A 10972-nucleotide genomic window follows, 5' to 3' on the forward strand; every position below is an offset into this window, starting at 1 on the left:
AGAACTAATTACACATGCAAACACAACAATGACTAAAGGTTTGCATAGCATGCAGACATGATTTTAGTAATGAGATTTCACAGAATGAGTTTCATTCTGTGTCATTTGAGTCATCATTGAGTCTGTGTCATGTATTTGGCGCCATCTCCTGGTGGTCATATGTAACATTGTGCTTCATGTGGATTATCTAATGATCTATACATCTGATTACCTTGTGTGTGAGCTCGTTTGAAAGATAATCACCTCCTCTAAGTAATGGTATGTGATATTTTATGTCCTGTTTATTTTTTGTGAAGTTATAAGCAAAAACACAGCATATAAGCAACACCAACATAATTGTCAAAGACATACAGTGCATTCAGAAAGTATTCAGACCCCTTCATTTTGTTTCACATTTTGTTATGTTGCAGCCTTATGCTAAAATGCTTTAAATTATTATTTTCAACATCAATCTACACTCCATACCCCATAATGACAAAGCAAAAAACAGATTTTTGATAACTCTGCAAATTTATGAAAAAGAAATAACTGAAATATCACACTGGCATAAGTATTCAGACCCTTTGCTATGACACTTGAGATTTAGATCAGGTGCATCCCATTTCTCTGGATCATCTTTGAGATGTTTCTACACTTTGATTGGAGTTCACCTGTGGCAAATTTAATTGATTGGACATGATTTGGAAAGGCACACAGCTGTCTATATAAGGTCTCACAGCTGAAAATGCATATCAGAGCAAAAACCAAGCCATGAGGTCAAAGGAACTGCCTGTAGAGTTCAGAGACAGGATTGTATCGAGGCACCGATCTGGGGAAGAATACAAAAATATTTCAGCTGCATTGAAGGTTCCCAAGAGCACAGTGGCCTCCATAATTCTTAAATGGAAGACGTTTGGACAAACCAGGACTCTTCCTGGAGCTGATCGCCCGGCCAAACTAAGCAATCGGGGGAGAAGGGCCTTGGTCAGAGAGGTGATCATGAACCCGATGGTCACTCTGATTGAGCTCCAGAGATCATGTGTGGAGATGGGAGAAACTTGCAGAAGGACAGTCATCACTGTAACACTCCAGCGATCTGGGCTTTATGGCAGAGTGACCAGACGGAAGCCTCTCCTCAGTGCAAGACACATAAAAAACACCTAAAGGACTCTCAGACTGTGAGAAACAAGATTCTCTGGTCTGATGAAATGAAGATTGAACTGTTTGACCTCAATTCCAAGCGTCATGTCTGGAGTAAACCAGGCACCGCTCATCACCTGCGCAATACCATCACAACGGTGAAGCATGGTGGTGGTAGCATCATGCTGTGGGGGTGTTTTTCAACGGCATGGACTGGGGGACTGGTCAGGGTTGAAGGAAAGCTGAACGCAGCAAAATACAGAGATATCCTTAATGAAAACCTGGTCCAGAGTGCTCAGGACCTTAGACTGGGCTGAAGGTTCACCTTCCAACAGGACAATGACCCTAAACACACAGCCAAGACAATGCAAGAGTGGCTTAGAGACAACTCTGTGAATGTCCTTGAGTGTCCCAGCCAGAGCCCGGACTTGAACCCAATCGAACATCTCTGGAGAGACCTGAAAATGGCTGTCCACCGACGGCCCCCATCCAACCTGACAGAACTTCAGAGGATCTGCAGAGAAGAATGGCAGAAAATCCCCAAATCCAGGTGTGCTTGTAACATCATACCCAAATAGACTTGAGGCTATAATCGCTGCCAAAGGTGCTTCAACTGAGTACTGAGTTAAGAGTCTGAATACTGTCAATGTGATATTTCAGTTTTTTTCTTTTTAATAAATTAACCCTAAACCTAAAGTTATCCAAAATCTCCTTTTTGCTTTGTCATTATGGGGTATGGAGTGTAGATTGATGTGAAAAAAATAATAATTTAAAGCATTTTAGCATAAGGCTGCAACATAACAAAATGTGAAAAAAATGAAGGGGTCTGAATTACTCGCTATTACTATTACTCGCTATATATTCGCCTGTGAGTAAAACAAATGGTCAAGACTGTAGTTGTTAATATTTCTCGCGGGCCCGCCGGCTGTGATTTGTGATCCAGTGTAATACAGCTGATTAATGAACATGTTAAGCTCAAGAGCTGCTGGTATTTTTCTCACACTTAGGCTCCTATATATCACGTGTGTTTGATCTGTGTCATGGAATTCAATGCAAACTACACATGACGGACAGTCTTTGACTCATTATATTCATATAACTTTTAAAGGATTTATCAAAAATGATTTGCACAACATTTCAAGACTAATGGGGAAAAAAAATTATGTCATCTTCAGTCACACTTACAATTGTTGGGTGTCAGTGCCAGAAAGCGTCTGGTATTGTCCTCCTCTTCTCTGCTCTCTGGGGTGTTTGTAAGGCTCACATCCTACCAAAGTGTACCAATTACAAGTGATGAAGACATTTGAATGTGTTGTTGATGAGTTTGGATGTAAAGTCTCACCTGAAGCTCCTGCCAGAGTCTCTGATGAAGTTCTCTGCCTTTCCGTTTCACCTCTCTCTCCGCTGACACCTTGAGAGCCAGAATCCGGTCCAGTTTCTTCATTATCTTCATGGCTTTTCTCAACTCTGGATCTTCATTCTCCTCATCAGAATCTTCTGTGTAATAAACAGTACAACAATTCATTCATAGAGTACAAACGTGTCAAGCCAGGTCAGGTTTATTTGAATAGTACTTTTCGTGTTTATGGCTTTACATTTGTAAACATCACATCCACAACAGAAGGGTAAATAAACTGTTTTTATTGGTTCATTCAGTTACCTTGATCAGAACTGTTTTCTGCTGGACAATCAATTCTCTCATGTGTGTGGCCTTCAATCTGGTTTAAGACAAAAAAACTATTATTTGCGCTCTCTGTCTAAAGCTACTTAACCCTATAAAGCCTGACATATAAAAGAATGGTCAGAAAATGCAAACCATTATTTTTTTTATGTATCATATTTGATCCATGAGGCTTAAAAGGTCATTTTCCTCCTGATTTTTGTGTAGGACATTTGTTGTGTAAGTTTTTCTACAGTGGTAAATCTTGGGGTATTATTAGAGGACTCTCTGGGCTTTTCAGAGATACCAAATGTTTGAGAGTTTGACCATGACAACTTCCTCTCCTTGGTCTATAAATATGGACTGAAATGTTTCACAGTACAAATACAACATGAATAAAATATTCTTTTTCAATAAACAATTTTTATCATATGTATTTTATGCACCAAACACTATATTGACATTTTAAAAAGGGAAATTTCTTTATCGCTGGGTCTCAGGAACTTATGGTAAGATGACATCATAATAGCTATTAATGTAAAATAATGAGATCTTTATAATGACAGAGCAGACTGCATATATGAAAATCATATTTGATACATGAATTTCAACTGGCTTTTTCAATAAAATAATATACAAAATCTTAACCAAGCACAAGTTGCTTATATTCAGCAAATACTCATTTTAAAATATCAATAACAATATAATCATTACTGTCACTTTTACTTTATTAAAATAAGCTGTAATTTATCCCAACATAAGTCACTTTTCGCGCAATTCTGTTGTCATTTTAAATAGATCGATATAAACATTGAACCACTATTTTCACAAATAACCACTAGATGGTGCCATAAACATGTGAAACTTTCACACAAGGGCATCTGACCGCAGGTAATGATGGACCTGAGTAACAGGGGCCCTCACTGGAGGGGGGCCCACAGAAAGGCTTCATTGATATTACATCATATTATCATTTGTAGTATATAGTAATAACATGCTATTGGTTGGAAAAAAACGTTGCAAGACTCTGTTTTCCACCTGTAGAAATGGGGATTTCCCCTATAATCTGCCTTGTCTCCTCCCATGTTAGCGGCGCACGGTCCAAACTAACTACACGTCATGATGTCATTTGCTTACTCCGTTAATGTATCTACAGAAATGAATCCAAAATCAGACATTCAAAAGAAAATTGAGTTTTCTACAGAAAAAATGTGAGCCATTCCTGTCAGTGCAGCTATAGGTGAATATTTGTTTGATATTCATGTAAACATCGTCTAAAATTAACACTTGGCAAGCACCAAATGCAAGAGAAAAAATTGCTTTTGGCGAGAAAATAAAACTGAAATATTCACCAGGTGGTAGATAACATCATTATTACTGCATCATTACATGATTTTCATTAAACGGTGAACAACAATCAGATGCTTGCTTAATAAAGTGACGTGCACAGTTCAAATCAAACTGTCAACATCTGCCGCTACTCACGCATCTACTGTATAAACATATTTTAATTCAATGCAAAATTAAACCACCAAAAGAATATGTGAGGAACAAAATCACCTGTCGTTCCTCTCAGATGCCATTGTGTATTTAAAGAGACGGTACCGATTTAACGTGTTCTGAGCATCAATGTTAATAAAATGTCTCATCAGCTTGAACAGAGAGTGAAACAGGAGCCGTCAAACGTTGTGTATCATATATGATAAACATGGCGTTATAGGGTTAAAATGATCCTTTTGGTAAAATACGGCTCCAAATGTTTTGACACAAATGTGACATACTCTACCTTGTTATTATCAGAGAGATCAGGACTGAGCACCTCCAGGGATCCGGGACGGAGAGACCCTTGACTCCCAGACAGACAGCGTTCACTGGAGGCCGGTCGAGAAATCTCTTCCAGACTGCCTTTAGTGATGTCCATATAATCCTCAGATACAGCGACTGGAACATTCACATTGATACAGCTATTTGTCACACCTGAAACCACAAACTTGTTTGGTGACAGCAGTGGGAAAACTGATCAAATCACATGAAAGGGATCATATTAGTCAGAACTGACAGGTTACTGTTGTTGTTTGCCTCAGAGTGGTTATTTCACGCTGGGGTCTGAATGTATGATAAACCACAAGCTCTAGATATATTGTGTTACACTTCACTAACCTTGATCAAAGGGCAGTTTCTCCTCTAGACAGCCAATGTTCTCCTGAGAACTCTCTTCATCCTGAAGATTTCAATCACAACAACACACTGACTGAAGGCAAGACAGGTTGTTTTTCAAACTGGGGTGCTAGGGGGTCCATGAAAATATTGGTGAAAAAAAAAAAGTGTACAAAATCGTTTAAAATTTGTTTTTATTATAAAGTAAAATAGTTAACAATTACCGAATGTGACATTATTACAGTTTCATTCTGTTCTAGGAAGACTGGTTGGAAAGGACTGGTTGTGAGATTAATTGCAATTACTCTGTTGACAGCCATGATTTTTATAAGTAAGAAATAATAAAAAATAAATCTGCAGGGGTCTGGGTATCACAGCAAGTAAAGATGCTGACTATCACACCTGGAATCCAGGGCGTGCTGAGTGACTCCAGACAGGTCTCCTAAGCAACCAAATTGTCCCGGTTGCTAGGGAGGGTAGAGTCACATGGGGTAACCTCCTCGTGGTCGCTATAATGTGGTTCTTGCTCTCGGTGGGGCGCGTGGTGAGTTGTGCGTGGATGCCACGGAGTATAGCGTGAAGATTCCACACATGCTCTGTCTCCGTGGTAACGCGCTCAACAAGCCACGTGATGAGATGTGCAGATTGACCGTCTCAGACGCAGAGGCAACTGAGATTCGTCCTCCACCACCCGGATTGAGGCGAGTCACTACGCCACCACGAGGACTTAGAGCGCATTGGGAATTGAGCATTCCAAATTGGGGAGAAAAGGGGAGAAAATCCACAAAAAAAAAGAAAGAAAGAAATCTCCATACATCGAAAGTTTGGGGTCACTTGACCGAAATGTTTCTCATGATCTTAAAAATCTTTTGATCTGAAGGCGTATGCTTTTAAATTAGTTTTGTACACAAAAATATAATTGTGCCAACATACTAATTTATATCATTACAAAACTAAAATTTTATTTAGAAAGAAGTTGGTGCATAAAAATGCAAAGAAACATTTCTGCAAATTCTATGCAAAGGGTGACTACTTTGAAGATGCTAAAATATTACATCATTTTGATTTATTTTGGATTTTTTTGGTCACAACATAATTCCCACAGTTCCATTTCTGTTATTCCATAGTTTCGATGACTTTAATATTATTCTAAAATGTGAAAATAATAATAATAATAATAATAATAATAATAAAGAATGAGTAAGTGACCCTTAACCTTTGGCTGGTAGTGTATATTTATTAATCTCTCTCCTTCCTTGCATCTATAGTTTTATAGATGTGTTGTATTTTTCTAGGTTGCTCACTGGGGGTTTTAGGCACTTTTGTCTGTAAAGCTGCTCTGAAATAATATTTATTATGAAGAGCAGAATATAAATTAATTGAACTGAAAATGTTTCTGTTCAGATTTAAATGTCTAACATTATACATCTAAAAAAAAACAATAACAGATGGCAGAAAAAAACATATGTTGTCATTTCAAAGTAAATATTTTCCAGATGAGATATATATATATATATATATATATATATATATATATATATATATATATATATATATATATATATATATTTTTTTTTTTTTTTTTTTTTTTTTTTCACACATTATAAATGGGCACTTTATACTTGAAAATACTGTAGGCCTATATAGCTGTCTTTATCTGAAGGGGGTCTACTTGAGAGGATATCATCATATTTAGGAGTCCTTGGCAAAACAAAATGTTCGAAAAGCTGTTTTATTTACCCTTTTTTCGATGACGTCAGAGCTGATGAGCTCCAGAGACCGAGAATTGACCATCTCCTTCTCAGATCGACTTCCAGCTTGGGAAATATCACCCAAACAGCCCTTTATTATGTCCATATTATCACCAACACCTAAACTGTACAAATACAAAGGCAAAGGCATTTGGCAAAGAAATATCTTTAATAAAGCACGTTTTTACAAGCATTATTCAAGTAAAATGTGGAACATATGATACTCGGATCTATACACATGTTTCATTATGATTATTAAATACATTTATAGTAACTCAACTTCTCACACTGCAAACTTCTGCTCTGTTTGTCATGTAAAATCCTGTTGTTTACACGCGTGGTATCCAAGGACGCCGACAAGTTCCCGGATGTCGTAAAACACTGAAGTCTAATGACGTTTCCGAAGCCGTTCGGATTTAACCGACAAAACACGATGATTTTATTCAAACGGACGTCAACTGTACGAGCTGCATTCATCAGCTTTGTTAAAGTGCAACAATTAAAATATATTTACCATGGTAAAGATTTCGGTAATTGCAAAATAACCAATCAAACAGAATTAATGACACTGCGGTTGTCAATCAGAAACCGTCTTAAAAGTCAAAGCTTAGATATTACGTCAAAAATGAATTCTAAACTTCCCTCATTTACAGTCACATTCGATCCGGTAGTCGAAGACAGTAAAATCAAACTGGCAGGCCAAATTATAGTAGCATGGAGCCCCTCAGAGGAAAGGGCGGGAATGTTATTTTCTGTTTTGCGTTCCCTCGCAATAAAATTACCATGATTTTACTAAACTAACCACGTTTTAACCTTGATATTCGTAGTTAAACCATAGTACTAATACAGGAAAATAAAAATAATAATTTTGTTGTTATTTTGATTTGACTATAGTTATCACGAGATTAACCATGGCAACTATGGATAAAGCATACTTTTCATAGTTACTAAAATTTTACTAGAGTAAAACCATGATTTCCATTAAAAAAATAAATATATATATATATATATATATATATATATATATATATATATATATATATATATATATATATATATATAATTAAAAAAAACATAAAAACAAAACAAAAAAATGGTTAGTGTAAAACAGTCGTGGTTACTACCATTTTACTATAGTAAAACCATGGTTTCTATCAGAAAATATATAAATAATAAAAAAACAACATCAAAACAAAAAAAATGGTTAGCATAAAACTGTCATGGTTACTACAATTTTACTATAGTAAAACCATGGTTTCTATCAGAAAATAAATAAATAATAAAAAAAACTTCAAAAAAAAAAAACGGTTAGCATAAAACAGTCATGGTTACTAAAATTTTACTATAGTAAAACCATGGTTTCCGTCAAAAATAAATAAATAAAAAAACAATAACATCAAAACAAAACAAAAAATGGTTAGCATAAAACAGTCATGGTTACTACAATTTTACTATAGTAAAACCATGGTTTCCGTCAAAAAATAAATAAATAATAAAAAAAAAAAACACAACATAAAAAAAACAAAAAAAAAGGACGCTGATCATGGTGATGAATTACATGCCCACTTCCACCTGCTTCCCTCTGATTGCGCTCTACATATTCCTTGTTTTTCCCCTCTTTCTTTGCCAGTTTATTGTTCGCTGTTACTGTTCGCTGTTTGCTGTAATGTTTCTCTCTTGTGTAGTTGGAGCGTGCTCATGTATCTTTTGGTTGCCTGTCTATAGAGGTGCGGTTATCTGCCTGCTTGCGGTCGCTCTCACCAGTTGGTGCCCAGTACTGTGGAGGAGGATTCCTCGGTATCTGCCTGCATCTCGGGAGATTCGTCTGGGCTTCGCTTCGCACCACACCAGCTTCAACAGACTCTCTTCGGATTGCTCCAGACTACCACAACGCACACAGTTGTCTCACGAACACACTAATTATTACTAGTTTGGCTTGTTGGATCAGCCGTCAGCAGCCGGCGCCGGGAGTGCCATTCAGTTACTTCACATTCTCTGTCAATAAATACTATGTATTTGTCATCTCTGCTTTTGGGTCCTTTATCCTCCCCCACCTCCCAACCGTGACAGCCTAGTAGGCAGAAGCATTCGATGGCTTTCATTGCAGCGCCACCTAAGTACTTTATAAGGTAATAAAAATGTTTGTTATTTGGAATGTTTTTCCTGTCTATTAATGTTTCAAAAGATAGTCACCAGTCTTTGAATTTCAAAGGATCTCCGGTGAATAATGCAGGCTCTGGCGTTGGAAGACGATTGGCACTTACAGCTTCTGCTAGCACATTGACCAAATCAGAGCTGTTTTACACTAGAGGCATGAGCATTGAAGTTGGTGGAGCTTGAGATGCCCATTGCAGAGTTCGGGGATTAGGAGTTTGACATGTAACTTGTTGAGATTGAGGAACGAATGGGGAACTTGAGGCTTGGATGGCTTGGGTCATGACTGGCAGGAATTGAAGAATGAAAGGAGGGATTGTGAGGTTAGGAACTTGAAGTTCTCTTACTGGTTCAACATTATGCAGCAAATCAATTGCTTCAAAATTTCTTTCGACTTGATCATAGACCTTTACTCTAACTCTTGCAGCATTCAACTTCTTCATTTCTTTTAAGCGTTCAAGCCTTCTGCGCTTGTCTTGCATTACTTGTTGTCTAGCCAGGTTCTCAGATTCTAATTGTGCCAACCATTTTTACTTTCAGCCTCTAGCCTTTGAAGTTCTGTCGCTTCCTTTTCTCATTCATTCAACACTGCCAAAACTTCCTGGGATGTAACAGCTTCAGTCGCTGCCTTATTTCTTTTGACTGATGGATGCTAGGGTAGGTTGAACCACATTTTGATCAACGAGAAGTTGGTCTTGATAAAAAGCCTGTTGAGTCTTGGATCGATCCACCATCAGGCCAAGGTTCTTCCTCTTCATCTGTTGTATTCCCTTCAAGTTGCCTTTGTGCCTTTGGAATAATGAATCCTTTTTTTGGGGGGGGGGGGGGATTTTTCCCCTTTTTCTCCCAATTTGGAATGCCCAATTCGCCCTAAGTCCTCATGGTTGCATAGTGATTCACCTCAGTCCGGGTGGCAGAGGACGAATCCCAGTTGCCTCCGTGTCTGAGACAGTCAACCCGCACATCTTATCACGTGGCTTGTTGAGCGCGTTGCCACGGAGACATAGCGCGTGTGGAGGCTTCACGCCATCCACCGCGGCATCCGCGCTCAATTCACCATGCGCCCCACCAAGAACAAACCACATTATAGCGACCACGAGGAGGTTACCCCATGTGAATCTACCCTCCCTAGCAACCGGGCCAATTTGGTTGCTTAGGAGACCTGGCTGGAGTCACTCAGCACGCCCTGGGATTCAAACTAGCGAACTCCAGGGGTGGTAGATAGCGTATTTTACCACTGAGCTACCCAGGCCCTGGAATAATGAATCCTGAAAGCGATATGCACATGTCGACCCTGCGTCGCAGGTCTGGTTCAGGAGTTTGCACTCGACGTAACTTCGTAAATTACCTTTACCTCAGAACGGGTGCTTTCTATGTTCTCAATCAGCTCACTCAATTCGTCATGGGAGGCTTCATCAGACAATATCTCCTTGCTTATTCTTGCATAATACCTCCATTTCTCATCGATGATTCTGTATCGACGTTGTACACCCTTCAACCTTACTTCTTGAAGTTCTTTTCCCTTTTCAGTAAAGGTTTGTGTTCTTTCGCTTCTTTGCAGCCTTTCCACCTCTTCTGCAGGTTCGGTGTCTGTAACTTCAGGTTGAGCTGGTGATTTGGCATTCTTACGGCGGGTCTCAGTGTTTGTGTCAGGCATCTTGTGATAACTTGAATGGCTACAGAACGTAGGTGGGTTAGGTTAGGATAGGTTAAGGTTAGGGTTAACCCTAACCCTTACCTTACCTGAGCTTAAATTGGATTTTGTTAGGCTATGTGTAAGTGTAAGCTACAGTAGGCCTGATGTGAACAGTCAGGAAGGTTGCTAATAACTCTATGAATTCCTTGACAACTGTGAGGACTATGTGGGAAACCTGAATTTTCTAAATACAGACATCAATACTGCATCTAGATAAACTTATCTAAATTTCAAAATGACTTCAATTTCAAAACAAGAAAACAAGACGATTGTAAATTATTTGGCACAAATGTATAATGCAGTATATAAACTTTAATTGCAGAGGGAATATCCCAAAAATGCATTAAATCACTTATCCTTTGCATAAGAAAGGTTTTCACTTACGTGGAGTTACCCTTTAAACTTTGAGACATGTAACAATCAGACACCAGCACA

General features: G+C 38.3%; 1 protein-coding gene across 2 annotated transcripts in view; it reads right to left on the reverse strand.

Annotated features, from left to right (window-relative positions):
* Nucleotides 1-7030, reverse strand: part of LOC127455183 (fibrous sheath-interacting protein 1-like) — a 59871-nt gene extending 52841 nt beyond the window's left edge. Inside the window, exons 1-7 of one of the 2 annotated variants that reach the window (XM_051722856.1) lie at nucleotides 6968-7030; nucleotides 6677-6812; nucleotides 4940-5000; nucleotides 4566-4756; nucleotides 2780-2837; nucleotides 2462-2616; nucleotides 2305-2386 (exon numbers count right to left, since the gene is read on the reverse strand). In XM_051722856.1, coding sequence (XP_051578816.1) covers nucleotides 2305-2386; nucleotides 2462-2616; nucleotides 2780-2837; nucleotides 4566-4756; nucleotides 4940-5000; nucleotides 6677-6793 — 664 coding nt within the window. In that variant the 5' untranslated portion in view covers nucleotides 6794-6812; nucleotides 6968-7030. Of the gene's footprint in view, nucleotides 1-2304; nucleotides 2387-2461; nucleotides 2617-2779; nucleotides 2838-4565; nucleotides 4757-4939; nucleotides 5067-6676 lie in introns of both variants that reach the window. The other variant, XM_051722857.1, reaches the window with a different exon arrangement.
* Between the last annotated feature and the right edge of the window lie 3942 nt (nucleotides 7031-10972).

Source organism: Myxocyprinus asiaticus, chromosome 17 (genome assembly GCF_019703515.2).
Source record: "Myxocyprinus asiaticus isolate MX2 ecotype Aquarium Trade chromosome 17, UBuf_Myxa_2, whole genome shotgun sequence".
Lineage (NCBI taxonomy): Eukaryota > Metazoa > Chordata > Actinopteri > Cypriniformes > Catostomidae > Myxocyprinus > Myxocyprinus asiaticus.